The 27,455-nt window shown below is 55.1% G+C and overlaps 12 protein-coding genes and 2 non-coding genes across 14 annotated transcripts in view; 5 read left to right on the forward strand and 9 right to left on the reverse strand.

Annotated features, from left to right (window-relative positions):
* Positions 1–1,982: 1,982 nt before the first annotated feature.
* QBC33DRAFT_5593 (Ima1 N-terminal domain-containing protein) lies at positions 1,983–4,243 on the reverse strand. The gene is made up of 3 exons (XM_060429959.1): positions 4,001–4,243; positions 3,130–3,948; positions 1,983–3,079 (listed from the first exon to the last, which is right to left on the reverse strand). The coding sequence occupies exons 1-3, from the start codon at positions 4,127–4,129 to the stop codon at positions 2,225–2,227; spliced, it is 1,803 nt and encodes a 600-aa protein (XP_060288542.1). The 5' UTR covers positions 4,130–4,243; the 3' UTR covers positions 1,983–2,224.
* Positions 4,244–5,203: 960 nt separating this feature from the next.
* QBC33DRAFT_574949 (UDP-N-acetylglucosamine transferase subunit ALG14) lies at positions 5,204–6,376 on the forward strand (the record flags this gene model as incomplete). Its single annotated transcript, XM_060430794.1, has 2 exons — positions 5,204–5,566; positions 5,669–6,376. The coding sequence occupies 2 exons, from the start codon at positions 5,204–5,206 to the stop codon at positions 6,374–6,376; spliced, it is 1,071 nt and encodes a 356-aa protein (XP_060288543.1).
* Positions 6,377–6,786: 410 nt separating this feature from the next.
* QBC33DRAFT_520877 (putative 37s ribosomal protein rsm25 protein) lies at positions 6,787–7,806 on the reverse strand. The gene is made up of 2 exons (XM_060426409.1): positions 7,268–7,806; positions 6,787–7,209 (listed from the first exon to the last, which is right to left on the reverse strand). Exons 1-2 carry the CDS (start codon positions 7,642–7,644, stop codon positions 6,867–6,869), a joined length of 720 nt encoding a protein of 239 aa, XP_060288544.1. The 5' UTR covers positions 7,645–7,806; the 3' UTR covers positions 6,787–6,866.
* A 3-nt stretch (positions 7,807–7,809) lies between these two features.
* On the forward strand, positions 7,810–10,010 carry QBC33DRAFT_5622 (uncharacterized protein). Its single transcript, XM_060430195.1, has one exon. It carries the CDS (start codon positions 8,052–8,054, stop codon positions 9,882–9,884), a length of 1,833 nt encoding a protein of 610 aa, XP_060288545.1. The 5' UTR covers positions 7,810–8,051; the 3' UTR covers positions 9,885–10,010.
* Positions 10,011–10,026: 16 nt separating this feature from the next.
* On the reverse strand, positions 10,027–11,046 carry QBC33DRAFT_520886 (putative cytochrome-c oxidase chain viic protein). The gene is made up of 3 exons (XM_060426410.1): positions 10,914–11,046; positions 10,581–10,825; positions 10,027–10,382 (listed from the first exon to the last, which is right to left on the reverse strand). Exons 2-3 carry the CDS (start codon positions 10,810–10,812, stop codon positions 10,354–10,356), a joined length of 261 nt encoding a protein of 86 aa, XP_060288546.1. The 5' UTR covers positions 10,813–10,825; positions 10,914–11,046; the 3' UTR covers positions 10,027–10,353.
* An 88-nt stretch (positions 11,047–11,134) lies between these two features.
* On the reverse strand, positions 11,135–13,210 carry QBC33DRAFT_5718 (uncharacterized protein). Its single transcript, XM_060430619.1, has 5 exons — positions 13,037–13,210; positions 12,719–12,961; positions 12,210–12,667; positions 12,054–12,152; positions 11,135–11,995 (listed from the first exon to the last, which is right to left on the reverse strand). The coding sequence occupies exons 2-5, from the start codon at positions 12,878–12,880 to the stop codon at positions 11,446–11,448; spliced, it is 1,269 nt and encodes a 422-aa protein (XP_060288547.1). The 5' UTR covers positions 12,881–12,961; positions 13,037–13,210; the 3' UTR covers positions 11,135–11,445.
* An 865-nt stretch (positions 13,211–14,075) lies between these two features.
* On the reverse strand, positions 14,076–15,972 carry QBC33DRAFT_5716 (putative nonspecific lipid-transfer mitochondrial precursor protein). The gene is made up of 2 exons (XM_060430611.1): positions 15,321–15,972; positions 14,076–15,268 (listed from the first exon to the last, which is right to left on the reverse strand). Exons 1-2 carry the CDS (start codon positions 15,812–15,814, stop codon positions 14,386–14,388), a joined length of 1,377 nt encoding a protein of 458 aa, XP_060288548.1. The 5' UTR covers positions 15,815–15,972; the 3' UTR covers positions 14,076–14,385.
* A 471-nt stretch (positions 15,973–16,443) lies between these two features.
* On the forward strand, positions 16,444–16,533 carry QBC33DRAFT_t4. The gene has a single exon. It is a non-coding gene; the product is annotated as a tRNA-Glu (tRNA).
* Positions 16,534–16,686: 153 nt separating this feature from the next.
* Positions 16,687–16,776, forward strand: QBC33DRAFT_t5. Its single transcript has one exon. It is a non-coding gene; the product is annotated as a tRNA-Glu (tRNA).
* A 476-nt stretch (positions 16,777–17,252) lies between these two features.
* On the reverse strand, positions 17,253–18,714 carry QBC33DRAFT_5787 (glycosyl hydrolase family 61-domain-containing protein). The gene is made up of 5 exons (XM_060431086.1): positions 18,436–18,714; positions 18,295–18,375; positions 18,057–18,240; positions 17,630–17,986; positions 17,253–17,534 (listed from the first exon to the last, which is right to left on the reverse strand). The coding sequence occupies exons 1-5, from the start codon at positions 18,546–18,548 to the stop codon at positions 17,349–17,351; spliced, it is 921 nt and encodes a 306-aa protein (XP_060288549.1). The 5' UTR covers positions 18,549–18,714; the 3' UTR covers positions 17,253–17,348.
* Positions 18,715–20,075: 1,361 nt separating this feature from the next.
* Positions 20,076–20,420, reverse strand: QBC33DRAFT_553791 (heavy-metal-associated domain-containing protein; the record flags this gene model as incomplete). Its single annotated transcript, XM_060429443.1, has 2 exons — positions 20,076–20,245; positions 20,327–20,420. The coding sequence occupies 2 exons, from the start codon at positions 20,418–20,420 to the stop codon at positions 20,076–20,078; spliced, it is 264 nt and encodes an 87-aa protein (XP_060288550.1).
* A 703-nt stretch (positions 20,421–21,123) lies between these two features.
* QBC33DRAFT_5751 (transcriptional repressor TCF25-domain-containing protein) lies at positions 21,124–23,850 on the reverse strand. Its single transcript, XM_060430803.1, has one exon. The coding sequence runs from the start codon at positions 23,404–23,406 to the stop codon at positions 21,220–21,222; it is 2,187 nt and encodes a 728-aa protein (XP_060288551.1). The 5' UTR covers positions 23,407–23,850; the 3' UTR covers positions 21,124–21,219.
* A 1-nt stretch (position 23,851) lies between these two features.
* QBC33DRAFT_5752 (Scd6-like Sm domain-containing protein) lies at positions 23,852–26,543 on the forward strand. The gene is made up of 4 exons (XM_060430807.1): positions 23,852–24,290; positions 24,356–24,391; positions 24,453–24,699; positions 24,896–26,543. The coding sequence occupies exons 1-4, from the start codon at positions 24,274–24,276 to the stop codon at positions 26,258–26,260; spliced, it is 1,665 nt and encodes a 554-aa protein (XP_060288552.1). The 5' UTR covers positions 23,852–24,273; the 3' UTR covers positions 26,261–26,543.
* Positions 26,544–26,799: 256 nt separating this feature from the next.
* Positions 26,800–27,455, reverse strand: part of QBC33DRAFT_574961 (uncharacterized protein) — a gene marked incomplete at both ends in the record, with an annotated part of 1,325 nt that continues 669 nt past the window's right edge. Inside the window, one exon of the mRNA XM_060430795.1 lies at positions 26,800–27,256. Within this exon, the coding sequence (XP_060288553.1) occupies positions 26,800–27,256 (457 nt within the window). The remainder of the gene's footprint in view (positions 27,257–27,455) is intronic.

Below are 27,455 nucleotides of genomic sequence, written 5' to 3' on the forward strand. Positions count from 1 at the left end.
TTGCTATTTAATTGGCAGTTTACGTGACGGTGGCTGGAGAGGCGTTATGAATTTGGTAATTTATGTAATAGGAGGAGCTATGATAGGACTGTGCTGCAGAACTGTGACAGAGTGTGGTTCTTTTTTCTATTTTTAAGTTTTCAGCTGTTGATAGAATTCGGCCATATATAAGCGTTCTTCCCGAACTCAGCAGTATTCATTTTGTAATTGTAGCTTTAAAGCAGAGCCTTGATTCTTGGGAAGTCCGCTCGAGGATCTCTTCCCCGACGGCGCTATCCTATCTCACACCAGCTTCGAGCCACGTATGCTAGACACTGCTGCAATGGCGGAGTCTGAGGTCGAAAATGGGCAACATGATATAGCCCTACTGCCCCCTTCAACCCCTTCCCATCCAGCCCTACCACCTTCTTCAACCCATTCCCATCCAGCCCCTCTTCGCCGCACGAAGACTTCCCGTCAAGGAGGCTGGGAAACTTTTTCAGGCCCCTGGCAAGAGTTTGGAGATTTATTCAATGGCATGTCCCTACCTGTTCTCCTGGGCGGTTTCGGAGTTATTGCGTTAAAGATTTCCGCAATGGCAAATGATCAATCGCAAGTGGCGAACCAGCTGGCTCTGTTATCACTTTGTTCTGGAAATCTTTTAAGTTGATTTCCCCTGGCTAAGCTTTACACTACCTACGGATACTGAAAATATGATATAGTCCAGCATTGTGTGCTCAATTCTTCTTGAAGACACCGAAGTATACCTCTGGGATATCGCCCAGTCACTTTACGAGGTGCCACGGCCTTGGGAGAATGCAACGGCTGCTACCCATACAAGGAGATCCAAATACGGATATTCCTACGCCTTTACTGCTCTTCTTATAATTTATTTGTTTTCATGGCTGCCGTTAATCGTCTCGCCTTTTTTAGGGCTAGGGCAGCTTTCCATTCCCGGTCCCGACAACGGCAACGGCGACATGACCTCCCTCACACTGCCACTGCGGACTCGCTATTGGATGCAGCACACGATCACGGCGCGCAATAGAGCAATTGGCGGATATCATTGTTTCTCTCGGAGCACAGAATCAGACGACAGGTCCGCAGCTGTTCTCCTGGTGCCCGGCGTATTGCACATGGGTTGCGCAGGTGCTCTGTCGGCTGATTTTGGTTGTTGGCTATTGGGATAACCTTTCATACACTCTTTCGTTGTTGGCCGCGGATGCTTGGAATTTGGCTACAAAAACATATGGTAAATGGGAGGCCTGGCTGCGGGTGCGTGGATGATGGTTGGGAGAGCGAGGCCCGATTCGCGGACACTTTGTGATACTTTATCCTGGGCTCAGACTGGTGCAACGGCTGAATTTGAAAAAGGGGGCAGAGCTTGTCATTCCATAGAGTAGTTTGACCTGAGTATATTGGCCAAGCACGACTGAAAAGTTTGTCGGCCATGAGTCAACTCACTTTTCCATCAAACTTTGGCAAGTACGATCGCGCCCTGGTCGAGGCATTGGTAGATGACTCCCAAGAGACCATCAGGCGGCTGGTCGGGCACCGCGTTGGCTTTCAACTAGGAGGTGACGAAGGCACCGGCGGGCAGCGCAAGGTCTCGCCGGCAACTACGCAAAGTTCGGCAGGGCAATCGTCGGGTAGCTTGACGGCATCGCCTTCCAGATATGGGTCGCGAATGTCGCATCGCATCTTAGCGCCAAGGAATAGGGCGGCGTCGGTAGGATCCGAGCCGAAATTGTCGAGGAGCTGACTGCGAAGTGTGCCACCAGGGATTACATGATCCCACCAGGCCGATCCAAACGGTGAACGACTACAACAAGGCCGTCGAGCTGCACCGGCGGGAGCATCCAGACCTGCAGCGGCGAAAGACGGGCTACCGACAACGGGGCTGGAAATTGCAAAGTCAAACGGGGCCCTTCCACTCAACAAGGCCCCCTTCGAGGCATTCCGAGTTCGAGGCGCCGTTACCTTTCGAGACCGTATCAATCAACGCTAACTCTCACGGGTATGAACCAACTCTTCTAATTGTATATCAGGGTCCGGAATGCCGTCATATCCTGTTCCAAGTTCCAAGCGCCGCCGTATGCACATGAGCGAAGCCTTTTCGCTTCCATTTCCGAATCCATACCCTCTTCAATAATAATCCAGTTGGCCAGTCGCGTCGGCGAAACCTAGAATACCAGTGCTGGTTCTCGCGGTAGAGACAAACAGAACAGACAACCCTCAGTGGCAATCAAGATTGCTGACGGTCTGTCTTTTTGGGGTACACGAGCCCCATCAGGTTGCCAACCCACGACCGTTGATTTTTTGCCTGCTCTTCTTGACTCGGGGTAAGAGTAAACCCATCGGTGAACAGTTCCGATAATGAGTTCCGTGGGTCATTCTGGGTGGGTGGGGAGAAGAACGATGGCTCGGCAAATGCTACAGATTTCGATTTGTCTGGAGAGGTGAGCTGGAGGGGTTTATCCGCCACGCCACTCATCGCGCCCCGAAACGATATTTCCGCGTTTGTGGCGGGGCTTTTTCGCAGACGAGGCTGATTTGGGGGGTTGAAGATCCGTTGTGCCGGAGTCGTGGGGGCCGGTGGGACGCGGTACCAGAAATGCCCGTTTGGCGGCTCGGTAGGAGCTTGGCTAAAGCCTTGGGAACCCTGCCCGTCTGTCCGGTAAGCACTGAAAGCTCGATGCTTGGATTGGGTCGGAGACCAGTCCATCTCCTCCTCGTAAGGAACGGGTGAATAGCTCGGTGTGGGATTAGCGTCAGGGTGATCCGATATCCTCAACGATCGGAGTTGGGAACCGGAATCTGCGCCACTGTAGACCTCGTTGGCAAGGCGGACTTGGAAATCGTCACTATCAACCGTGGTTTGCCCCCTGTTGCCAGGTTTTGGAGGCATCGAAGGAGTCCGCAGGATTTCATCCAGTATCTGGGACATGTTCTTCTTGTCATCATCATCATCATCATCATCATCATCATCATCCGCAGTCTCCCTCATCAACGCTGCTACGGGACGTGAGGGAGTTGACGAGTTGGAAGCAAAGAGGGGGGTAGTGTCTGTCCGAATTGATGCCCCGGAAAGTTTATGAATCTGATTGCTGGTCAATGGACATGCCGTGAGGGAAGAGGAAAGTGACTTACCAGAAGGGCGAATGTCAACATGAGTAAATGACCCCCAACGAAGCTTGAAGTTCGGGCAGTTTGAAAGGGGGTCGAGGTCAAGACAGTCATAGATGCTAATCGTATGAAGATAATCATGACGTGGTACATGTACCAATTCAAGAATCCAATCAGATGCTTCGTGAACCCTCTCACAGTCTGTATAAAGCGTGGATTCCACCACGAACCGCAAACAGTTGCCAGGAAGCTCCACCTGATGAGACGGTCGGGTGAGGGAAACAGGCTAAAGAAGGCAACGCCCAACCGCGACAGACGTTGCAACCACGGGGAATAATCTCGGGCGGCAATGTTGTCGACGAGGAGGGCATATAGGACTGCTGCGTGCCATAGAATCTGAAGCACGATCCCAGCGAGGCGCAACCACCTCCCGATCCCGTCGAACAGATAAAGTGGCGAGCGTTGTTTCGTTGTCCGGGTTTTCTCGGTGCGGTCAATCATGCGCCGTAGGACGTCGGTCTTGGCGGTATAAGCAGACATTTCGATGCGCTGGCGCACCCTCGGTTCGCAGTCCGGACATATTTGAGGATATCGCAGCTCCAGCCCTTTCCGAAATTTGTAGTATTTCTTCTCCAACTCGGCATAGTCGGGGGATTCTGGGTCGTCTGGAAGGTATTGCGCTAAAGAGGCCGTGAGCAGATGCTGGTTTTTGAGGCATGTCTCGCAGAAGACGGCACTCGACGGGCTGGACGGCGGCGAGATGGATCGGGGCACTGCATAGTTGACGGCCCTGGGCGTAGTCGCTTCCGTTACTGAAATGGGAGGATCTGTAATATCTCCCCTCTGGCTTGAGGTCAGCACTTCCTTCAATCTGGCCAAGCGCAGAGCTCCTCACCTCGTCCAAGTAATTTGTTGCATCGCAGTTCGGACAGTCAAACTGCCGTATGAGCCCGTTGTATGGGGTCGAGGTTTTGCGCCCGCAATAAAAGCAAGCCAAATATTTGGTTCTCTTAAAACCAGGCATATTGCTTGAAGATCATTATTATCCTGTGGTGCAAGCCGAACACTCTTTATTATGTCCGTTCATCGACCTCGATTCCTTTCTTTGACCTGGGTGAGCTTCTCGAGGATTCTGCCGGGCGGTCGGATTCTCGAGCCCAATGTCATGGCCCAGGTTCCTGCATAAAAGGACAATGGATGCACGGACCATTGCTGCGATAAATGCATGGACCTCCAGGACAGAGGTACCTAGGTACTGTCCAACTTGCCAGCCCGACGACTTCCAAATGCGTGGCTACTTACGGATCTGTACTTTCCTCACAACCAACCAGGACCAGATAGAGAGATTAGTGCCAGCGCCTCGCCACGCCAACAATCAACACTCATAGAAATAAGCTTGGAAGAGTCTACTGACATTGTCTTCTCTTCTATTCGGACAAACAGGTCAAGTATGCAATATTTCCAGCTCCTTTCACCACTCACCTTTTAACCCCTGAAGGATCGCTCCTCACCCCTGACTTAACCACAAAGAAAGGCCACCACCCTTGATATTTCTCAGAAACAAAGCTGATTCCAACTACTTTTATTTGTTGAAGTGGACAGTTCACTGACTGTTTGACGGGGACTCACTTTCTGCCACCAGTCTCTGAGACATTTCCTATCAACTAGTGTGTTGATGTTTACTCGATTTTCTCTTCAACAATATTGTGCAGAAGATTTAGGAAGCTGATGTTCAACCAGGAAGATAGACTTGTTTCGTTTGGTACTGTGGACTCAAGTGACGAAGTTTCCATCATAAGATATACCCTCACCAAAGCGAATCCAGGAGCATTTGAAGGTGTTTATTTCCTGCAAGTTGCACGACAGGCATCTTCACAGCTTTGCCTGACGCCCAGGACTGGAGTAACATTGGTTCCTCGGGGTTTACTGGTGTTTATGTGCTGAAGAGCCGCGCGGTTGTGACGCCCCAGGAGACAAGCCTACCTCGGCTGGCACTACTGGTAACTCTCGCCGCCAGCGACTTGCCAGTGTTCCTCTTGCTCCAGGCAGTTCTCGACGTGCTGTTGATGTGTAGTACACCTGGGTGTCTCCTGCCAACATGGCTGTATCACAACAAGCAGACATGTCCTCGAGGTCACCAGCTGCAGAGACCCACGAGCATCTACAGGACCCTCAAACTAAGCTTCCCCTCAACACCCCTTTTCAATCTCAGCAATCCTTAGCTCCGCAATCTCAAGGCACTGCTGGTTCGGGGCCCCTATCTTCCAATGCCTCCAAAGGCTTAAATATTGAGGACCTCCCAGAGGATAAATCCAGCATGGATTCATTCGAAGAGGATGCCTATGCTGTCAACATATTTGTTGGGCTTGGCGTCCTAGGAATTACGAGCGCCATCGCACCATTCTACGTATCATCCTCATCTATCGCAGCTTGCCTCCTAGTTGGTATCAGCTTTGTTGTGGTAAGTAGGGCATTGTTTTCTCGAGACTCAGACACTCACCCCCTTTTCTCTTCGAAATCGGAGCTAAGGACAAAACAAAAGTGGCGACATCGTGCCTTGAAGAGGGCCACCCAAGCTGAGACTAGAGGCCGTGTCTTCATGGAAGCCCGCCCTAGACCCCGCCCCAGCACTCGCCATCTACCTGCCGTCTACTTCCTCTACGTCATGGGCTCCGGTGGACACACGGCCGAGATGTCTGAGATGATCAGACGGAAGTTCCGTGGCCAGAGAAACACCCACCGCCGCTACGTGTCAACTACTGGAGATGAACACTCTGCGGCGTCCATAGCCATGACCGAGACACTTATCAAGGATGCCTATATCGACGGCAACGGGGGAACCTGGGATCACTTCCAAGTGAAACGAGCTCGGGCGGTTCATCAGCCCCTCTACACGGCCTGGTTCACGTCTATCTGGAGTGCGCTGAACATTGTCAACGCTCTTAGCAGAGAACCAAATCAACGGCCGTACGACAAATACGGCCAGCTCTACAAGTATCCCCACGTCGTCATCACAAACGGCCCCGGAACGGGCTTCATCCTTTGCCTCGTCGCTCACTTGCTCAAGATATTTTACCTGGTTCCCCAAAACCGCCTTAAGTTGGTGTATGTCGAATCCTGGGCCCACACTCGGACTTTGAGCTTAACCGGCAAGCTGTTCCACTGGACCAGCATCGCGGACCTATTCTGTGTCCAGCATCGAGATCTGGCGGAGAAGTTTGGGAAGCACTACGTTGGCTTGGTGACTGAGCGGACCACTCCTGTGGGTTAGGAGCCCGAGAGACCGTGGTATCCGCCGCCGAGAGAAAGGTCCCCTGCGTCGACTAATTCGTCAAGCTCTTCGGATTGGTGATAAGATAGTGGTCGCAGTAACCACTACGAGTTATCCGCCGTTTGCAGTCGATCTGATTGCGGAGATGACTTGCGAAATCGTGGAAACGCAAGAATTGGTGGGGACATTGCACAAACAGTTCGGTGAGGGGAAAAGGGATGTTACCACCCCGGCAACTGGAAAGCGTGTGCATGTGTGTATCATATATCATCGGGCTTGCAGCCGCATTGCGGAGGTGCAAAATCAGAGGCTCGGGGTTTTCAGGACGCATGGTTTGGGCCTGAAGAAAGGCAACTTCTATGATAAAACGATAGATACCCCAGGGGGATTCTACAGGGCGTAGATTTACAAGCCCGTGCCGTTAGCAGGGCGCGGATAGTGATACACAGCTCTCCTTTCCCCCCCTCTCCCTCCCTCCCTCTCTCCGCCTCTATGGTACTGCTGCCTGCGTGACCTCATCCAAGATTGGATCAGCTTCAGCAGGCTCATCCCCGAATGAGGTGTATGCCTGACTGCGCTCCGACTCGATCCTCATGGTTTCTTCGTGAGCCCACTTCTTCCATCGCTCGAACTCCTTGTCCTCAAGCTCCATGCCGACCTGCAAGGCCGTCTTTCCGAAGTATGCCCCCACCATACGAGCCTCCTCCTGTGCTATCCTCCGCTCCACTTCTTCTTCTTGCCGTAGTTTGTAGAATTCGCGTCGTACCTCGTCATATGCTTGCTCCTTGGACTTCCCTTCGTTCTCCATGACCCAAAGCTGCCGTTGCACGACACTGCACCTTCGAGTTAGCCGACCGTCCCGAGCCATGGCAACCACTCTCCGACACTCACCTCTCGCCACATAGCGGCATGCCCAGCTGTCGCAGGCCCTTGCTCCAGTCCCTGTACCGCCCATCCATGCCATCCATCTCCAGTATGATCCTGGGCCTGGCGAGCTCCCACGGATGGTCCCTGTAGAAGTCCTTCCGCAGCTGGTCCTCGGGGTACACGATGCGGGTTGGCCTGAACAGCTTGCGCGGCTTCTTCGCCCTGGGGTTTGGTGCCGTGTGCTGGATCGCGTACGGCCTCGTGAGGACTTCTGTCGGCGGTATGGTCTCGACGGTTTGCAGCCACGCGGGCGGCGTCCTGACCTCGTCTTGCAGGATTCTGCTTGCGAGGCTCTTCTTCGCGGTCTGGTAGACCCGGGCGGGCCTAAAGTGTCGCCCCATCGTGCCAATTGAATCTCTGCCAACAGAGCAGTGGCCGGATTTCGAAACAATGCAGAAATCTCCTCTCCCCTGTCCTAGGTCGAAGTGTCTTCTTGTCGGAGCTACCGCAGTCGTGAAGACCTTTGGCAGCTAGGTTTAGGCCAATACACCTGATAATGGAATTTCCCAAACGTCGGCGAAATTTTGTTCCCCACATAGGAAAGTCGGGATGCTTGGACCCGACAGGGGCCAATGCAGCGCGAATCGACAGGGAACCTAGATAAGCGCAAAATATTCCCGTGCCCTTTTTTCCGCAGATAACCCAAAGACCATAGAACCAGTGCTCTTTCCCAACTACATCCCCACGCGCATCTCCTCCAAAGGGCATGAGGCTACGGTGACAGGGGAGCCGCAATGCGGGACAGCTCATGAAAATCTCCAGCCGAATTGATGGGTCGATTTACGGCGCGATCCTCTCGAGTCGACCGTCATCGTCGGCTCCAGCACGACCCGGCCTCGGGGGCTGTGGGAGCTCCAAGCTCAGATATGGAACGTTGTCGGTTAGGACGCACCGTGAAGCCGGCACTATCAAGCCTCGGGATCACGCGAGAAGGCGAACACAGGCCGAGGTGTTGACCTTCTCGAACCCTCGACGCACCAGCTTCCACATGAACACCTTCTACCGCCCGTCTCTCCCCTCGACATGCGAGAACCATACCGCCACCGCTTCCGCTCTGCAGACCATTCTCCCGGAGCCACCACAGATTCGATCGAAGGAGGAGCTCCTCGCATTAGTAGACCACCAAGATGCTGGGACGGTGGAGGAGCACCTTGAATTCTTTCGGGACCCGTATCTCCGGGGTTATGCCCCGGCCGACGGTCCCAACGTCGTCGTCTCGAGCAGGAAGGACGACATCGATTACCCCTCTCTGGAGGAGGTAATGCAACCAAATGAGGAAGAGAGGGAAGTCCTCCGGGACCTCAGACTGGCCGTCATCTCCCGATTAAGGAACCGGTTTAGGGCGGACCTAGACACGATATATCAGATCTACCAACGGCTCCCAGAACCCCGGATGGCCTATATCCCCGCCAGACTCCGACACCAGCTGCTCCGCGTTCTAGGCCAACCCGATAAGAAAGACTCGAGGTCCATGTTGAGATATTTCGCCGTCGTCGCCGACGTCAAGAACGGTGGGCTCCCGCTGACGAGGGCCGAGTGGAACGGCGCCATCTCCTTTGCCGGCAGATACGTCGGCACATCCACCGACGTTGAGACCGAGTCGGCGCTGAACCTGTGGCGGGAAATGGAGCAGGACGCCGGCATCAGGGGCAACGACGTCACCTTCAACATCCTCTTCGACGTCGCGTCCAAGGCCGGCAACTTCACCCTCGCGGAGATGATCTACAAGGAGATGGAGACACGCGGGTACCCGTTCAACCGCTACCACTACGTCAGCCTTATCCACTTCTTCGGCCTCAAGCTCGACGGCAGCGGCGTCCGCGCGGCCTACAAGGAGATGGTCAAGGCCGGGGAGATCGTCGACAGCGTGGTCCTCAACTGCGTCATCGCGGGCCTCCTGCGGGCGGGCGAGGAGGAATCTGCCGAGCGAGTGTACGAGCGGATGAAGGCCAGCGCGGGCGGCAGCGGCAGCGGCAGCGGCAGCGGCGACGGCGACGACAATGCGGGGGCCGCGGCGGGGATGCCGCACAGGAACTACACCACCAACAAGATGATCACAAAGGTGCTGATGATGTTCGCCAAGGTCGGGCGCCAGCACCCGCCGCTGCGGCCCGGGTTCCAGAGCATGGCGCCCCTGACGCCCGACCTGCAGACCTACCGCGTGCTGGTCAACCACTACGGCGTCAAGATGGGCGACCTGGCCAAGGTGGCGCAGTACCTGGACGAGATGAAGTTCCACCAGATCCCCCTGCACGGCGCCATCTTCCTGGCCCTGTTCAAGGGCTTCCACGCCCACGGCGGCGTGCCCGGCTCCCCCTGGAGCGAGCGCCGGCTCGACAGCATCTGGGCCGCCTTCCTGCAGGCTCTCGACGACGGCGTCCCCGGCCTGAGGGTCGAGACCTGGCTGGCCATGTGGGCCCTGAGGGCGTTTGCGAGGTGCTCCTCGTCGCGGGACCGCGTCCTGCAGGCGTACGAGGCCCTCGAGTCGAGGTGGGAGCTGGACCAGGCGAACGCGAGGTTCATGATGGACTTCTTGCATGGTCTCTTGAATAAAGGCGCTGCTGTACATATAGGGAGATAGATGGAGAGTGAGTGGCCCGAAAGACGTTTATCTGGGCTGCCTGATAACTGCAATGTAACATAGGTAGAGAGGGTTGGGGGGAGGTGCGGGCTTGTTTGATACCACCTTGGATGATGATCAGGGTTCATGTACTGTAGAAGCATGACATTTTAACAGTACTAGATTTCAGCAACTTTTAACCATCACTATTCTTGTCACAGTTTGAATTTACATTGTCAGTAGCTTCGACGCAAGCCGTGGAGCAAATGCTAGACGTATTGGCAATGGGTGCCACTCTTGAGGTGCATAGCTCAGAAGAGAACATAGAGAAGCAGGTTTGATGATGATCTCTATCGTTGTATATCACAACACGAAGCCCCCGACAGACACCCCCCTTTCAAAGAGTTTTCGGCAGACGCGCCTCCTCCTCCCTAAATGCTACCCAAATTGTACAATCGAGCCATGTTCCCCAAGGATATCCTCGACCAATTTAAGCCTTCGGCTTCTTGGTTTGCCAGACTAAAGGGGGGGTTCACAAGTCAGCTCACGGAACAATTGAATTTATTCACACTTGTCTGGGGGATATAAAACAATCCCAACCCCGGCTCATCTGCAACAAGCACTGGGGGAGAAGGAATAGCGTTTCAAGCTTCCCCCTCCACAGAGTAGGGAAATGATAAATTTCGAGAACGGTTTTCTGGGTAGGGATGAACTCACCGGAGATGAGGAACGGCAAGCCGAAGCCGGCGGCGCAGAAGGACCAGTACCGGAAGGCGAAGAAGCGGGTCTTGGTGTTGAAGGGCAGGTTCGTGTACGGGCCCTCGGCGTAGTGGTAGGGCGAGCTGAGCTGCGCGCGGGTCGTCTGGAAGCCGCGGCGGGCGACGAGCGAGGTCGTGGTGGTGCTGCTGGCCCGTTGGGCGGCGGCGCGGGCGACGGTGCGGGAGATCATCGTGTTTTCGCTGCTGGGCCGGTTGGGGTTGGGTCAATTAGCTGGCTATGGTTTCAATTGGGCAGGTTCCTTTGGTTGCGAGCCTTTGAGGGTTGTAGTACCTTGGGTTCTGTCGTGCGGCGGATGACGGGAAGTTGGGAGAGAGCTGTGACGTTGAAGAAGTTCGAAGTTGCTTGAGAAAGTGAGTGGTGTGACTTCGGAAAAATGACCCACTTCGCGCCGGGTCTGCGCTGGTCAACCGAGACTCTACCGCCAATTTTTGCCTACTATTATTGTGTTCACAAAGTACCAATCTGGCTGTACGAATATAAGAATCCTGAAACTCTTTGAATACAAGCGCAGCTCGTTGATATTATTTCGGCCATGATTTGTCTCAGCAAATATGATGGTTGATATTATTGCGATCCGTTTATCTCATGCCCATTCCCAACCCCATCTATTGTCATACCATGCTCCCAGTGTAATCTGCTATGAGATCGATATTCGTACAAGGGTATCATCTATCGGCAACCTGGTTATAAAAGAATGACAAAACGCCCAATGTGGATAGGTAGATAACCCTCTCTTCCCAACGCCAATGCTCCCAAGTCACGATATGCATTATCAAGCGGCCGAACAAAACGAACTGGCGTATCACTCATGGTCCGGCCCGGCACGTAGCATGGCCTCCCAATCCTGCTCCACGTTGACGTCGCTGACAGTGACGATCTTCGCTCCCTCAGGGATGTCAGGGTTGTCTTCCTCGACGACCTCGACGCTGACTGTCTTGATGATGCCCTTCGGCCAGGCCTCGGGGTCGTAGGAGTCCCGCACGCCCCGGCCGCCCTGGTTTTCGAGTTCGTAGGCCTCGGCTTGCCACTCCTGGCTCCCTGACGTGTCGAAGCTCACTCTCCTGGGACCCTCGATTGGCAATGTACTGTTCCGCATAGGATCCGCAAATGATAAGGAGCGACTCGAAGTCGATCTGGAATGACCCGACATCCTAGACTGGATGGAGGGGGCTCTGGAGTGGTTGGAGGGAGTCCTAGAGCTGGCTATCGAAGTATTGCCCATGCTCAACCTTGTGCTGCCTCCAAAGCTAGGTGTCTTGGCTCGGATGGTGGCCGCTCTGCGTGCTCTCCGGGAGAACAGAGGGCCCATTGGCAAGACATTGGCAGCGACAATGCCCGCGTTTTGCTCGAGACTGGATTTGATGATTAGCCCGATTACTTGGCAGGCTCCAGGGCTCGATATGAACTCACATCGCCATGAGACTCGCGACAAATGTATCGTACGTATACACACTCAAGCCGCCAATTTGGGACGTCTCGTACGTCCTCACTGTGTCCAAAACTCCCACGCTGTTGAGCTTGTCAGCTGAAATGATCGATGGCATTTCCGTCCCGTCGAGCACTTACACAAGACTGAGACCGGAGAGGATGTAGAACGGCCATCTCAGATTGCCCTGCATGTAGATGTCTCGAATGACGGTGACCGGGAAGAGGGAGAGAAAGAACCAAGTGAAGACGGAAAAGGCTCCTTGGAAATAGCCAAAGTTAAGCTGCACGCTCGGGTCCCAGCAGACACCTGTGGTCGCCGGGTTCCACAGCTTCTCCAGCGGGCGGCATTGGAGGTTTGTGGTCAGGGAGAAGGCGAGGTTGACGACGGCCATGAGGAAGATCATGACTCCGAGAAATATCCTCCAGTGGCGCGCGCTGCCCAGGAGGCGGATGAAGAATAGACAGATCGAGATCTTGCTTAGCGTCGACCCCATCATGAACAACGGCTGCCCCAGAACGTCGAATTCCAACGCTCGCGCCGAGTCGGGCATGGAGCTCTCGAGCACGCTGAATATCGTCCCTGTCACGGCCACGACCTGGGCGGCGTTCAGCATGAGAACTAGTAGGAAGGGAAATGAGGGACTTACCGTGGCCACCGCGATTGCGTAGTCATCGGCACCAAGGCTATTACTGATCCGCGTCCGCACACAGAAGCGGACAATGGTGGTCGAGAAGGCAAAGCTCGCCGTCCCGACGGAGAAGGAGAGAAGGACCGGCCCTCGTGAGAGATCGGGTGTCACGCTTGCCATGGTTTTGGCGGGGGTGTTGAGCGCGAGGGCTCCGAACTGACTATCGTGTTTGCATCTGGTGGGAGCGCATGGCAAGAGCAGGTCGACGGCAGCGACGGCGACGAGAGTTTGGGGTGGGACAAAAGAACAGGGTACGCGGGATAATGTATTTAAAATGGGGTCGACTCAAGGGAAGGGAAAAGAAGGGCGGGGGGCTAGGTAGGTATGTGGTCACCCGAATCGTGGATCAGAAAGCTCCGAAACCAGCGGATGAGTTCATACCAGAGAGTCAAGAGTGTGGTACTCAAAGTTTCGATGCAGGCGGTTCTGCAACTTGCCCAGCGGAGGTGACTGGCGTGGGGGCAAAGAAGATGAGGGGACTAATAGACACACATCAAGAGACACATCAATCGGGCCATGTCAAACATGGTAGTAGGCGAGGGAAGAGGAGCGACCGAGAAACAACCACCTCAATCGGGGGACGGGGGTGTGTGGTTGTCTGGGGAAAACCACCAACATTCGGTCTTGAATGGGGGGGGCAGCATATCATACCAGACTTGACTGGTCTTCATGCGTCTCTTCTACAGCAGAGTCAAAATCGCCGCCATTATAAGGGTGGAATCAGGCTAAAACAATGCCAAAGGGCGATCATTGTACGGATCCGTAGAGGATGGTGGTAAAGGAGGCTCAATGATAGGGGAGATGAGGTTGGCATGGCCGCGTAAATGCGGTCGAGTTCATGCGAAAGAGTCAGTGAGTCCGGGGGAGAAACAGCAATCGGCGGCCGGAGATTATTCTTGGTGCCGGACGGGTCTTGAAACAGCGCAAGCGAGGGGTGCCAACTGGAGTTCCGGGGCAACTGGAGCAACTGGAGCAACTCGAATCTGATGGGATCGAGTTGGGTCATCCAGCCTGTGGCCACTACTCCTGGTTGTAAGCGGAGGGAGGGTGCCGTCCGGCGGAGGCGGCCAGCCCATCATCAGGAGTCGGCGCTGCAGCAGCCATCACTGGTCACTACGGATGAAGATACGCCACCTGGCTCCGTGATTTCTTCTTCGAGGCAGGTGGGCGCCAAATGTGCCGGTGCCTTGCCTGGATAAGGGACGCATAATTTTGGGTCTCGGCGGCTCCGGGGCTGTCTGATCGCCAAGTCGAAGCCTCATCGAACAACCTGAGACGATGCACGGACCCAACCACCACCGGCCCCCCTTCCATCCCAGAAAGAAGACTCCCCAACATCCCCAAGCATTGAACAAAGTTGGTAGGGGCCATTGGCAACATTAATTCCGAATGCCGCCAATGCTCGCGTGATCCCCATTCAGGCAGATCTGTTCCGCAAGAAGCGGTAAGCCCCAATTCCGGGATCCAAAGAAGGGGACCAACTAGGCTTTCGGAACACGATCACTCCAGGGTCCATCCGTCACTTGATATCTGTGTTGTGGTGCTAAAACAATACATAGAAATAGGCATGCCATTACCCAGCCAAACACATCCCAACAAACCTAGTCCTTGTCCGCCGGCGTATCTCAAAACCGGGCCTGAACCTTGTCCATCGTATCCTGCAGGGCCCAGTCGCTGACCTTATCCTTACTCCTCACGGCATTCGCCTGGGCGAGCGTGAAGCCCTTTGCCTCGACTGCCGGGTTGTACCCGAGCCGGTTGGCCCTGCCCACAGCGGCCGAGTCCACCGTCGGCGCCTCCTTCCCGTCGGCCCGCCCGTACACGGTGACGACGGCGGCACCGCCGAGGCCGAGGTTGTGCTGCAGGGCCCACTTGGTGTGCGGCACGGCGCGGTTGTTGGCCCAGCCGCGCAGGTGCCAGACCAGCTCGGCACACTGGGCGATGCCCGTGGCGCCGAGCGGGTGGCCCTTTGAGATGAGGCCGCCCGAGGGGTTGATGACTACCTTGCCGCCGTACGTAATGTCGCCCTTGCGCACCATCTCGTGCGCCTTGCCCTTCTCGCTCAGGCCCAGCGCGTCGATGACCACCATCTCGTTGGCGCTGAAGCAGTCGTGCAGCTCACACACCTGGAAGTCGCGCGGCGTGAGGCCCGCCTCGGTCATGGCCGTCTGGGCCGCCCGCTGTGTCATCTCGTAGCCCATCAGGTCGATGGCGCTGCGGGAGAACAGGCTCGGGGCGTCCGTCGCCAGGCACTGGCCAGCGATCAGCACGGCCTGGTCCTTGAGGTGAGGGCGCGCGTCCAGGAAGGCCTGCGAGACCAGCACCGCCGCCGCGCCGCCGTCCGACGTCGGGCAGCACTGCAGCTTGGTGAGCGGCTCGTGGATCATGGTCGACTGGAGGATCTGCTCCAGCGAGTAGACGTCGTGGAACTGCGAGTACGGGTTCTTGACCGAGTGCGCGTGGTTGATCCGCGCAATCTCGGCAAAGTCTTCTGCCTTGGCCCCGTACCTGCGATGCTTGTTAGTACGGTCCCATCAAGTTAGGGGGGAATTCTCCCTACTTCTCCATGTACTCGCGGCCGGCATTGCCAAACATCTGAGCAGCGGCGGGGGAGTTTGTGATACCTCTCGTCTCGGCCATCATCTTGCCCGTCGTTCCGGTAGGGTTCTCTCGATCATTGAAGAAGGTCTGTAGACTACCTCGCATCATCTTCTCAAACCCGACTACCAGGATGCAGTCGGCGCCGCCATAGGAAATGGTGTTCCGCGCCATCTGCAGCCCTGTCGAACCAGTCGAGCAGTTGTTGTTGACGTTGTAGATGGGGATCTGGGTCATGCCGAACTGGTAGAAGACTCGCTGGCCGCAAGTCGAGTCGCCGTAGCAGTAGCATGCCACTCCTTGCTCGACATCGTCATATGTGATTTGAGCATCAAGCATCGCCTTGACGCCGGCCTCAAACCCCAATTCTGTGTAGTCAACCTTCCCTCTCGGCTTGATGAACTTGGTCATGCCCACGCCGAGCACGTAGCATGGTTGCTTCTGAGCGGGTGCCATGGTGGATGAGTGTGGCCAAGGGAGGAACGGGGATCAATATTAGAAAGGGATTTAGAATGCAACAGCACTGAGGTGAACCGTGGTTTATACAAGTGGAGAGAGTGTGATGGAAATCGTTCACAGAGTTACAAACAACTCAAATGCCTTCATGTACAATAGAATGATATTGATAGCTGATCAACTGTACTGATTAACCGTGGCTCCATGCACGGATATGTACTCCAATTGAGATTGCGGGGATGGGGAAAAGTGCCGAGGCAAAGACGGGGTTGCCACCATCCCGCCGGGGCGCCGGGCATCCACACGGCGACTTGGCTTATGGCTTCCCGCGGGTTCCCAGCCCTGTAAGCGGGTAAAAGTTCCCGGGCTCTGGAGTGAGTCTAGCGATGCCTGATTGCACGGCGATAAACGAAGTTGGGTTGAATGAAGGTTTGGGACATCCTTGCGTAAGAAATATGTATTGAGAGTTGAGGCTTGTGGCTTCTAGGTATGCCAGGATGTCGAGCCGTAGGGACAGCTCTGTGGCGCCCCACCAATGTATGTGATTTGGAATTGGCAAAATTTCTGCCCTTATTATACCATTTAGCCAGCCCTTCAGTAAATCGGTCGGAAGCCACAATCGATCTCCATCGGGTGTGGTGTAGCGGTAACATCGCTGACTCTCACTACTCAGTAGTGCCTCTTCTCAGCAGCCCGGGGTTCGACTCCCCGCATCCGAGTCACAATTTTTTTTGGCTTCCTCAAAAACCTTCTCTTTCATTTTGTCTTCCCTCTCTTTTTTTCTCTTTCATTCTCTAGCTAGAAACGGGCGAAATTAGTGGCGATTAGCGACTCGTTTCAACAAGTCGGTCGGAGCCACAATCGATTATTCGTCGGGTGTGGTGTAGCGGTAACATCGCTGACTCTCACTACTCAGTAGTGCCTCTTCTCAGCAGCCCGGGGTTCGACTCCCCGCATCCGAGTCTCAATATTTTTTGTATACTTTTTGGAGTTTTATTCCTCGACCCCCTTTCAGGCTTGGAGAGTGAGTCCCTTGTGCATGTTATCTATAAACTTGGGAGAGGTAAGTAACATGAAGAGAGAGACATCTTGGCTTGTCTTTTTTTTGTTTGCATTTTTTTTAAAAAACAACAACGAGGATCACCGACACAGCTCTTGGGTCGTGAAGTTCGGCCTGGCCGTTCATGGGAAACACTTAGCACCCAATTATGCTCATACGGGCTCCGGAGAGTAGTTTTGCCATTGATGGCGACGGAGTTATCGAGGCAGTCACTGCAAACGGGTGTTTGGGCAGATGCATATTCTACAAACTTTCTACCATGCATATAATATAAATAAATCATTTAAGTCTCCCCCCTGAAGCATTCTACCCAACTCGTCCCGTCAAGCCAGATCGACGATCAGATCTGAGGGATCGATCCTCCATGGTTCCACCATTACCCAGACGTAGTCCGCTCCTCATAATCTCAGGAACGTCCAAGACGCCCTTCAGGGGATGATTGCTCCCAGTTCGCCGCCCGCCTCGGTCTCCCCCCTATACCCTTGGGGCTTCGGTCCTCCTGGGCATTTTTAACAACGTCGGCGCCGCATCGGGGACTCGCACCTTGGCCCTCGCCGGCGCCGTGGCCGCAAGAACCAGGCTCGGGATGCCCAACGCCGTGGCCTTGATGGCGCCGCCCTTAGTCTGCTCCACGGACAGGGCGCCCGAGTACAACGGTGGCTAGCAATCGCAGGTCAGCTTAGGCTATGTAAAGTAGAGAGAAAGGAGGTAGGGGGTTGGGAAGACTTGGGTGTTTCGTGGGCGAGAAATCTTACCCCGGGGATTGTGTATCCGTCTCGCTTCCCGAACAGATCGAAGAGGATACCAGGATCGTCCGCCTTGTACATCTCCGTCGCGAGGATGCCGTCGGGGTTCTCGGTGCCTTCGCTCGAGATGGCTAAGCTGAAGCAGGAGGGGTAGTTCTGTGCTCCGTTGGGCTGTCCGGAGGCGTGGAGGGCGATTATCTCGTGCCGCAAGACGTAGTTTCCTGGGGCGATGTCCGTGGGGATCCTGACCAGCCAGCTGTTGTTATTGTTCGTCAACTGGGTTGCGCCCCAGACGTCGGTGGCTTGGTCCACGAGGCCGACCTCATCGATCTTGAAGAATTTCAGTTTGGTCTTATCAACATTCGTCTGAGATGGATGATAGTTAGCATCCCCTCCCCTCCCCACAGCTACATTTCCGACCGCCTTAATAACTCACACATGGTCCGTTGCAGTTGGCTAGATAGTCTAGAACCGGCCCCTTGTGCGAATCCGGCCACGGCGTCCACTGGATCTCGATGATGTCCCCCGCGGTTACTGGCGCCTCGGCGCCTGCCGGAGTCGCGCCAAGGTGGCATACGATATCTGGAGTGGCGTATGCGCTCGGACTAATAAAAGCGTTCCTAGACAGATGGTCAGCCCGGGCAACTCGCATTTCTCGGTTACCGGCAGCATACTGGAGATCTTGCGGGATCGACCACCCAACTACAGTCGGGGGTGGGTTTTCGTACTGATAGCTCGGGTTATATCCTTGGAAGCTGGAGTTCCTCGGTCAGCGTTAAGAGTTCGGCAAGCTCGTATGAGCTGAGCTAACCTACAAAGTCCCAGTGGGAAACACTACCATGGCTGTAGCAATGCCATGGGCTCCGACCTGGACGGCAGAAAGGATCACGCCGAAAAGGGCGGCAGGTAGCGGCGAAAGCGGTGCCATACTTGTGTGTTTTCTCAGTCTCAGACCTAGACACTGAATGCTTCCGAATATATCGAATGGCGGCCAAGGAACGGGGCACACGCCTATAAGTATGGCAGGGCTCCCCAGTTACTCTCTGCCATCGGCCTTTCCCCTTTCCCCCAAGCCAACGGCCTGCATGGTGTCATCACCAGCCAGCTCGTCTGCGCAAGTAAAGTGCGCAGAACGAGCGCAATAGAGTGTTTTTCATCTATCGCCCTTCCACGAACTTCTAGGAACACTCACAGACCCTGAGACCTAGTACATACAGCGCAAGGCGCGGTATGGCTGGGCCAATACTTTCACTGGTTATATATGAGCGAGCCTCGTGACAACAGTATTGGGAATGGTCTTCGCCAACCGACCCCAGATTTGGTTCGCTTTGAGATCTGTGCCGTCTTGTCTCTCCTGTATACCAGGATTGCCCACCATTTGAGTGTGAAGTGTGGGGGACGGAAAGCATCAGTAACCGGTTGCAGTGCACTGGATAAAGTATCCACGCCCAAGTCGCTTCCGCGCAGCCGCCGGCAATATTGGGCATTGGTATCAACAACATGGCCCTCGCTACGAAGCCCGGACCGTGGGAATTATGGCTGCGACATACCTGGTGAATCCCGGAAGACCTTGGACGGGTGGCCTGGAGGAGGTTATCGCCTGTCGAAGGTGATGGAATCAATCTACGTACCTCGAATCCGTTCAATGTATCTCCACAAGCTTCAAATGGTTGTTGTCACTTCATAACACCCGTTGGGGTTGCCGTCAGGAGACCAGGTAATTAGGTCCCTTGGCAAAGACGGGATGTTGAAGGAGGCTCGGAGCCGACATTCTGAGATGTAATCATGGTCCAACCCAGTTTGATTAAAACAACTTTTCCAATACGCTTTGGATATAGACCGTAGGTAGTCAATGAATGCGGGCTTGTCTCACCACCATTGTCGCAACATCAGAGGACTCACAACTCATGAAATGATTACGAGGCCGTCTAGGAAGCTCATGCTAGCTTAGCCGGATGCCCCAACCTCGACTCGCAAACTGGGGGTTAGGATAAAGTGTATGCTCGTTACCCGCTGCCAAGAAGTCCTGCCCCGTATCCTTTCGTCTACCCTCGTTGACGGGTGTCGGCACCATACACAGTAATAATATACTCTATTATCGGATCAAGGTGGCATATCCTGCAACCAAGCGCTGTCGAGCAGCGAGTGGGTGACGTATCGGATTCACATGCCGAGCATACCATAGTACGAACTCGACAAGCGATGGAAGGAGCGCATCCGAGATGCAACATGAGGGCCGAACTCGGCCGAGAGCGCATTGGCAACACCACAGGGAGTTGGACCGCGGCAGCACCAGCACGCAGTCCATGCCACACCAAACCACACCTGGGCGGTGATTGTTACGGCAGCAAAGTCTATTGCTCTGTCTTTCGGCCTGCAGCGCAAAACACCACCATGCACGCGATCAACCCCCCCAACTCCTGACGCACACAACTAAGAGACAATACGGGCATCATCATGCCTCTGCCTTGACCTCGACGCTCTGCGCAACACCGTCGGCCTCGCCCGTGTTGACCTTCTTGCCCGTCTTCGCGATGGTCTTCAGCACCTTCTCGTACGGAAGGTCGGGTGCGGCGACGACGGTGGCGGTCTGGGTCTCAAGCGAGACTTCGTAGCTCTTGACGCCTGCAAAAACGGAGAGGGGCTGGTGTCAGCTTTTGTAGTTTTCGAGGCCCGTACGCAGCGTGGAAGAGATCTGTGTCTCACCTTCGAGCTTCTTCAAGACTCTGTCCACGGCGCCGGAGCAGCCGCCGCAGCTCATGCTGACGTTGAACTTGTAGGTATGATCGACTTCGGCCATTTTGCAGTAAGTTTGTGTGTCGCGAAGTGGTTGTTTGGTGCTGGTGCTGCCAGTGAGGATGATGCTTGATTGATTATTAAGTCACTGGGAAAGTCACTGGGAACCGAATGCGCCGAGGCGGGGTTGTTGGAGAGCTTGGGAAGCAAGTAGCAAGCGCGGGAAGGTATCTTTCTGTGGGGAAGGTTTGCTTCTAAGAACAAAGTGTTCCGAGAAATTAGGACGAGTCTCGAGGTTATTATATACCTTCGTAGCCTCCAGGTTAATGAGTAATGGGACACCTATCTATCATCAGGCGAACCTGTGGCGACTACTTGTTCGGTCAGCAAGAGGGGCATTTTGAAGACAAGACGGATTTCTAATATGCAAGCTGTCTTACGACAGCTGGCGGCAGGTACCCGCATTGGAACACACCTACACACTACCCCCGTGGTACCTAGCTGGCCTTACCTACTTAGGCCTAGAAATAGGTACCCTCACATCCCAAACAGTCAAACCCGAAAAGTAAAACAGCAGCAAACAGTGCTCGATGAGCAAGTATCTGAAACCTGCTCTGATGGAGGTGGCCCTCAGACACTGAAACATCCCTCTTTGCCAGGTTTTGTCTAGGATACAATTCTAGTATCCTCCGAGGAAGCGGCGAACTCGACTTCAGACCTGGGAGCACCCCCTGCCTCAGACTTCATTGGCCGACCCTGAGATCTCCTGTCCGTCACCATGCAGCTGCAGGCACGCCGCACTTGCCGACATCTATACTTCCACGCCATTGGCTGAAGAGAAGGTAGATCGCCACCATCCCCCATCAATCCTGGCCTCGCCCCTGGGGAGACGCCTGTCGGTGTATACCATCGTCGTCCGCCGTGTCGCCAAAGTCATCCTCCTCCCCTTCCAGCTCTGGCATGTCGCCAAAGTCGTCCTCTCCCTCAAAATCCTCCTCTAAGCCCCACAGGTCCACGTCGTCAAAGTCCCAAGCCCCTGGTAATCTGGGGGTTGGGTCGTCCGAATCGCTCTCATTATTGGCAGCTTCCGCTCCAGAAGGCACGAACAAGTCGAGTAATCTGCGCAGCACACCTCGCGCGTCCTCAGGCACGTTCTCGTCGTTCACAACCTGCTCCAATTCCCGCAGTTGATCATCCGGTATTTGTCCGGGCATTGGCTCCATATCCATCAGGCCGAATCTAGTAGCGAAGCCACCGCCTTGGGCGGTGGAAATCCACGGCAGCTCTTGGCTACGAGAGGAGAAGATGTTTTCCTCCTTCGGCGGGGGCAGTGGATCGAAGTCGAAATTCGGAGTCGCATGCAGTAAGCCATGCGGCACTAGGGCCATCAATGCCGGCGTATTGTCGAGGTAGATGAACCGGGCGGTCTCCAGCGTCACGAGCGGCGCGGGCGGGAGGGCGCTGGCATCAACCTTTCGAGCAGCGCCTCCTGCCTTGAAGAGCAAGGCCGTCGCCTGCGCGTTATTCCACAGATCTTTCGCCATGTGGATGTATAACTGTGTGTGCAGTGTCTCGTCGGCTCCCCGGGGCTGGACTCCCCATACAGACGGCGGCGTGTCTAGGTTCAATGCGCTAAAGAGAGCCTCGTATAGCCATGGAAGCTGTTCCATCCCTTGGATAAGAGCGGCCTCGGCGCCGGACGTGTCGCCTCGTTGCAGCTTTGCCAGAACTAGTGTTTGTTTGATATAAACCCCTGTCTGGATCTGATTCTCCTTCTCGCCCAGAAGCTCGGTATCGCACAGGTCGATGAACCATTGAGCCTCGTGAGTCCTGATCGCCAAGACGTGGATCCAATTGATCATCCCATACGGGTCATCCGGAGAAATACCCAAGAAAAGCTTCGTCCACTCCAGGGCAGTTCGATAGGTTCCTTTCATAACCAGGGTTTTGATGTAGTTATGCCCTGCCAGCCAGAACTGCCTGTTCTCCGGGCGATGGAAGTCCATCCTCGCCTTCCCTTGCTCCAGCTTCTTCCGAAACGGGGACAAAGTTACCCTGCCCAGGCTGAAAAGAGCCCGTTCGCAGAGCTCGGCGGACAAGGCCGAGTTCTGGTCTTGCTTGGCGACCTTGCTGACTTGGATGAGGGTAGAGATATGGTATGGGTTCTGATTGAGGAAGTAGACAAGCTGCATGGGGTCGTACATCTGGACGAGGCCGAAGAACTTGGCTTCTAAGATATCGTAGGCGCTGTCGTGCGAGAAGGAAAACTCTACGCAGTCACCGTTGGGATTCCCTGTCGTAGTCATGGTCAGCCCCCCGGCCGAGGCGCGCGGCCAGTGGCTCCGTCCATCTATGAAAGGATTCCTCCGCAGAAGCACTTCGGATATGCCCTTGCCCGGGATGCCTCTCAAGAAGGTTTCGAGGTCCACCTGCTGTTGCCCCTGTCGAGCCCGTTGACTTCGACGTGTATTCGCCTCAGACTCCTCTTCAGCTTGCGCTGCCTCTATTGCCTCTTTTCCGAATACCCGACGCATCTCGTTTATGACCTTCAAGTGTTGGAAATTGATCCTCAGAAGCGCAGAGAGCCGTTGAGAAGACTCGACGAGGGCGGCATTGTGTTCATCGGCTGGTTGGGGCTGGCTTGACCGCTCTAGGCTGAGCTCTTGGATGGCCCGATCTATCTCGTCGATGTCGCCCTCGGCTTGACTCAGTGGCTCGGTCTCTGTTGGGATTTGGGTCTTCTTCCGATTCTTTTTCTTCGACCTTTTGCTCTTTTTTCCGGAGGTTGGTGTCTCGACCCTTGGCTCCTCTAACTTCTCAGCATGCGCTTCCCCCTGGGTCTGATCATGACTGCCTTCTTCTTGTTCATCTTCTTCATCTTCTCCTCCTCCTCCGAGGGCGGCAAATGCGGAGAAGACATTGGCGCTTGGCTTGACACGCACTGGTTTGTCGTGATCGTCATCGCTGCTGACCTTGTCATCGTGACTCGCCCCCTGTAGGGTCTGGAGCTCCTGCTGTTTTCGGAGTTTGCGTAGCTGCCGAGTAGACATTCTGACTGACAGTATCTCAGTGTCGCGATACTCGTTGCAAGGTGGAAGGCCGATCTTCTAGGTTATCTAAAGATCGCACGCCCTGGTACTCGAGGAAGTTGAAATAAGGTCCAAAATGTATGGTGGAAAGGTGGGGCTTAACAACCTAGGAGGTAGGACGAAATCACTCAGGTATCTAAGAGGATGTACAGATATCTGGTCCCGGAGGTTGTAAAATATTTGTTTGTGCTGTAGAGAATAGATTGCTTCAGGGTACCAACCAGCCATATTTACTCCCGTCCCTTTCTTTGTCGTTGGGTTTGGCAGGATAGACCACCAACTTTTTTATCGCTGAGGTATGGTTAATTGTGAGTGGTTGGATCATGCACGTTTAAAAGGCTACCCCTCCATTAGGTAGGTACCTACCTATCTACCTAAGCAACAGCCTCCAATGTCCTCCTGCCTTGCATATTATTCTCTTTTCGCAGTTCCCTTCATTCCCATTCATACATCAGATAAGTCAAAGATTTCACATCCAATCTCCAATCTTAGCAGCAGATCCATATCAGTCACAGCCTTGGTCGCCACATTCAGCATTCAAAGTGTGGCTGTGCTCTTGGTGAGGCTGAACTCAAGCCTCTCGCTTATGCCTGAGGCCCACAAATTTGCCCGTCGTTCAGCCTCCTCATTCTCTGAACTTTTCACCTGCCCATCCAACAGCCGTATTACCTGGCAGGCAGCTTTCTTCCCCTCTACCCTCCGAATTCATTCACTCTGCATCTCAACTTAAGTTCCATCGGCACCTGAGCCCTCTTTTTTGGGTTTGAATCGGTTCTTGACCCAAGTTATTCTGGGCTTTTGAGCTCCCAAAACATCCCTTCTCCAGCCATGTCTGAATTTCTGGGGTTAGGCTAAGCAGCTCAAGATCACCTCGAAGGTCCTTCCAATTGCTGACTATTTTCATGGACAGGTCTCGGATTTCTCTCATCTCTCGAAGCGACATTCGGTTTGTCTCTTCTCGGAGCGAGGTTGGGTTGCAATATATGCAATATACTGACAATGACTAGATATGTCGGAATCCTACACGAGATCAACTCGACAGAGTCTACGGTTTCGCTTGAAAATGTGAAGTCGTTTGGCACCGAAGGCCGGAAAGCCAATACCGACGAAGAGGAAGTACCGCCAAATGATCAGATTTACGAATACATCGTTTTCCGTGGTACCGATGTGAAGGACCTAAGGATCGAAGAAGGACCAAGCACCGTCAAGGAGAACAAGCCCCCGGCGGTGCCTAACGATCCTGCTATCGTCGGTGTAAGTCTACCCCCAATGCCCACTCGCTCTGCAAGCCTGGATATCATGATGAATCATTCCGGATGTAAACATACCTTGTCTGAAGCGCAAACCCCATGTTGATATCTCCGTTGCCTTCCTTCTGATCCGATAACCCTTCCTCTCGCAAACGATAGCCGACTCTTACTCTTCTAAGATCGCTAACCAGCTTGCCTAGGCCCGAGCTCGTCCTGGAAATGTTCCTCCTCCTCCCCATGCGAATCACCAAGCCCCACCTGGTGGTCCTGGTTTTGGGTACTACCCCCCACAAATGGGGGGCTGGGGTCGGGGTGGTGGTCCGGGCCCAGGTCCTGGACCTGGCCCCTTCGGCGGCATGCAGTATCCTCCTCCAGCAGGTTGGTTCCCGCCAGGTCAGGGGTTCCCACCTCCAGGCCCGGCACCGTGGAACAATTACCAGTTTCCCGGTCCGGGAGGCCCTCCCACTGGCCCTCCAGCTGGCCCTCCGGGTGCTCCTGGACTTAACAACCGCCAAGTCCATAATAACCAAGCCCCAGACACACGGCCAATCCCAATCGGTGCTACTTCTACTGCGGAGAAGAAGCCTGCTACACCTGCTCAGCAATCCGGTCTCCCCTCCGAGTCGAGATCATTCCATCAAGCACCAGCGCAGCCAGCTCCAGCAAATGCGCCGCCACCGCCAGTTGACTCAAAGCCGACCACAGAAGAAGTTAAGGCGACGGCAGCATCCCTCTCAAGTGGGCCGTCGGCAACAGCGCCTGAAACACACAAATCAGTTCCCACCGGCCCTAAGGGTTCACGGCCTACCCAAATCCTGCCCGCTGTGCCTTTACCTATGGCTCTCACTGCCAGGCCATCACAGCCAGCCCAGGCGGGCAAAGCTAAAGCGTCGAATGACCAAAACTCCGCCGCAGCAACCGCAGCTGCGCTGCGGGATGCTACCCAGGCCGCAAAGGCTGCCGTTGCCGTTGCCATGGCCAAGTTCGAAGTACCCGCCGGCGGCCAACAAGCGAGTGGCAATGCTATGGACAATCTCACCAAGAAAGTCAACGAGATGCGGGTGAATGCTGCGCGGACAGGGACAGCCCCCCGAGGTGGGCGTGGGCGTGGACCCCGGCCGGCCAAAGTCGAGGTCCCCGAAGCGGATTTCGACTTCGCGTCCTCGAACGCCAAATTTATCAAGCAAGATCTGGTGAATGAGGCAGTTGCTGGCTCCCCGCTTACAGAAACATCGAATGACAGCGCTTCGGCCGCAGCAGCAATGTCTGACCCGGCGAATCCTGCTTCTGCATATAACAAGTCGACGTCGTTCTTCGACAACATTTCCAGCGAAGCTAAAGACCGCGCCGACAATCACGGACAGAAACCGGGCGGCCGGGAGTGGCGCGGGGAGGAACAGCGCAAGAACATGGAGACTTTCGGCCAGGGAAGCGTCGATGGCGGCTATCGCGGCGGATATCGTGGCAGGAACCGCGGAAGGGGAGGCCGCGGGCGTGGGTTTGGGCGCGGTGGTCGTGGCGGTGGCTACCGGAACCGGGACGCCGCCCAGACAGTCGCCCAATAAACCTAGCGACTGGGTCACCCGGTGCTCTAGCAGTTGCTCTGCATACCTTGTTGTATCATTACTTATGGATTGGTGCGTGCTTTTCCCACGATAACGCGCAATGGCCTTTGGAGGGTTGCTTTGGTCCGACAACTGGAGTTGAAGCTATGATTCGAAAAGCATGGGAGAGATATCTCTTGCAAGCTAATCATTTTTGAGGCGGCGAACTCAAAGGGGGAGACGGCAACATTTTGCGACCTCCACTGCGAGCAGAATAGGAGATAGGGCTACTGGATAGCTATGGAAATACCATCGAGTTGGCCCAATTTTGCTCAGATTGACTGTCCTGCTCCTTCTCAGATGACCAACCAATATCTGCGCCATCATTCGGGTTGCCCAAAAGCCATCTATCTCCTTGTCATTAACTGCACCTCGATCCGAGAAGTCACGTATGTATAGAGATCAATATTGGATTGCACGACAGTGACATCCAGTTTATTTCACCATCGTGCTAGAGCGTATCCAAGGCCAAGAATCCCTCCGACTTACAGCATGTATCATCAGCCCAGCTTCCCGGGCACGTAGGGATGGCCGGCGCTCAGCCCGCCATCAATCGCCCAGGCTTGACCGTTGACATAGCTGCTCTCGTCACTACCCAAGAACAAGGCCACCCGCGCTATCTCGTCGGCATGGCCACCCCTCTTGAGCGGGTTCAGCTGGCCGATCCTGCCCTCGGTGCCCCGGGCACGGGCGGTCTGGAACACCACGGAGGTCATGCCCGTCTCGATCAGGCCGGGGCAGATGGCGTTGACGCGGACGCCCGTCCCCGCCAGCTGGTAGGCCGTGGTCTGCGCCATCGACACGACGGCCGCCTTCGACGCCGAGTAGGGAGTGCTCCCGGCGTTGGACCGCAGGCCCGCGACGGAGGCCGTCATGATGATGCTCCCCGAGGCCTTGTCCTTGCCCGGCGACGTCCTCTGCATCGCCGGTGCGGCGTGTTTCGCGGCCAGGAAGACACTGTTGCCGGTTGTGTCAGTGGCGCTGGGGACAGGACCTCGCAACCTGGCGATCCCGGGGGCAGCAGAGGCGCGGGGGGGGGGGGGGGGGGGGCCGAAGTAACCAAGGGGGTTAACCCCCACCGGCGCCAAGAAGTCGGCGGCCCCCGTGTGGGGGAATACCGCGGGGGGCCCCATGGGCCCCGCGGTGGGGCAAAAAA

This window comes from Phialemonium atrogriseum (genome assembly GCF_030411735.1).
Source record: "Phialemonium atrogriseum strain 8032-3 unplaced genomic scaffold QBC33scaffold_1, whole genome shotgun sequence".
NCBI lineage: Eukaryota > Fungi > Ascomycota > Sordariomycetes > Cephalothecales > Cephalothecaceae > Phialemonium > Phialemonium atrogriseum.

What these genes read in the sequence shown, in the direction of transcription:
- QBC33DRAFT_5593 (XM_060429959.1), bottom strand. Translation starts at nt 4,129, where the DNA reads ATGCCTGGTTTTAAGAGAACCAAATATTTGGCTTGCTTTTATTGCGGG. An exon ending in CAACAAATTACTTGGACGAG is followed by an intron (nt 3,949 to 4,000) that starts GTGAGGAGCTCT and finishes ACCTCAAGCCAG; the next exon opens with AGGGGAGATATTACAGATCC. An exon ending in TGTTGACATTCGCCCTTCTG is followed by an intron (nt 3,080 to 3,129) that starts GTAAGTCACTTT and finishes ACCAGCAATCAG; the next exon opens with ATTCATAAACTTTCCGGGGC.
- QBC33DRAFT_520877 (XM_060426409.1), bottom strand. Translation starts at nt 7,644, where the DNA reads ATGGGGCGACACTTTAGGCCCGCCCGGGTCTACCAGACCGCGAAGAAG. An exon ending in ATGCCGCTATGTGGCGAGAG is followed by an intron (nt 7,210 to 7,267) that starts GTGAGTGTCGGA and finishes TCGAAGGTGCAG; the next exon opens with TGTCGTGCAACGGCAGCTTT.
- QBC33DRAFT_5622 (XM_060430195.1), top strand. Translation starts at nt 8,052, where the DNA reads ATGAAAATCTCCAGCCGAATTGATGGGTCGATTTACGGCGCGATCCTC.
- QBC33DRAFT_520886 (XM_060426410.1), bottom strand. Translation starts at nt 10,812, where the DNA reads ATGATCTCCCGCACCGTCGCCCGCGCCGCCGCCCAACGGGCCAGCAGC. An exon ending in CTTGCCGTTCCTCATCTCCG is followed by an intron (nt 10,383 to 10,580) that starts GTGAGTTCATCC and finishes CCCCCCCTTTAG; the next exon opens with TCTGGCAAACCAAGAAGCCG.
- QBC33DRAFT_5718 (XM_060430619.1), bottom strand. Translation starts at nt 12,880, where the DNA reads ATGGCAAGCGTGACACCCGATCTCTCACGAGGGCCGGTCCTTCTCTCC. An exon ending in ACGCAATCGCGGTGGCCACG is followed by an intron (nt 12,668 to 12,718) that starts GTAAGTCCCTCA and finishes AACGCCGCCCAG; the next exon opens with GTCGTGGCCGTGACAGGGAC. An exon ending in CTCTCCGGTCTCAGTCTTGT is followed by an intron (nt 12,153 to 12,209) that starts GTAAGTGCTCGA and finishes CAAGCTCAACAG; the next exon opens with CGTGGGAGTTTTGGACACAG.
- QBC33DRAFT_5716 (XM_060430611.1), bottom strand. Translation starts at nt 15,814, where the DNA reads ATGGCACCCGCTCAGAAGCAACCATGCTACGTGCTCGGCGTGGGCATG. An exon ending in GGCCGCGAGTACATGGAGAA is followed by an intron (nt 15,269 to 15,320) that starts GTAGGGAGAATT and finishes CAAGCATCGCAG; the next exon opens with GTACGGGGCCAAGGCAGAAG.
- QBC33DRAFT_5787 (XM_060431086.1), bottom strand. Translation starts at nt 18,548, where the DNA reads ATGGCACCGCTTTCGCCGCTACCTGCCGCCCTTTTCGGCGTGATCCTT. An exon ending in GTGTTTCCCACTGGGACTTT is followed by an intron (nt 18,376 to 18,435) that starts GTAGGTTAGCTC and finishes GAGGAACTCCAG; the next exon opens with CTTCCAAGGATATAACCCGA. An exon ending in TCGATCCCGCAAGATCTCCA is followed by an intron (nt 18,241 to 18,294) that starts GTATGCTGCCGG and finishes CCATCTGTCTAG; the next exon opens with GAACGCTTTTATTAGTCCGA.
- QBC33DRAFT_5751 (XM_060430803.1), bottom strand. Translation starts at nt 23,406, where the DNA reads ATGTCTACTCGGCAGCTACGCAAACTCCGAAAACAGCAGGAGCTCCAG.
- QBC33DRAFT_5752 (XM_060430807.1), top strand. An exon ending in ATCTCTCGAAGCGACATTCG is followed by an intron (nt 24,392 to 24,452) that starts GTTTGTCTCTTC and finishes GACAATGACTAG; the next exon opens with ATATGTCGGAATCCTACACG. An exon ending in ACGATCCTGCTATCGTCGGT is followed by an intron (nt 24,700 to 24,895) that starts GTAAGTCTACCC and finishes CAGCTTGCCTAG; the next exon opens with GCCCGAGCTCGTCCTGGAAA.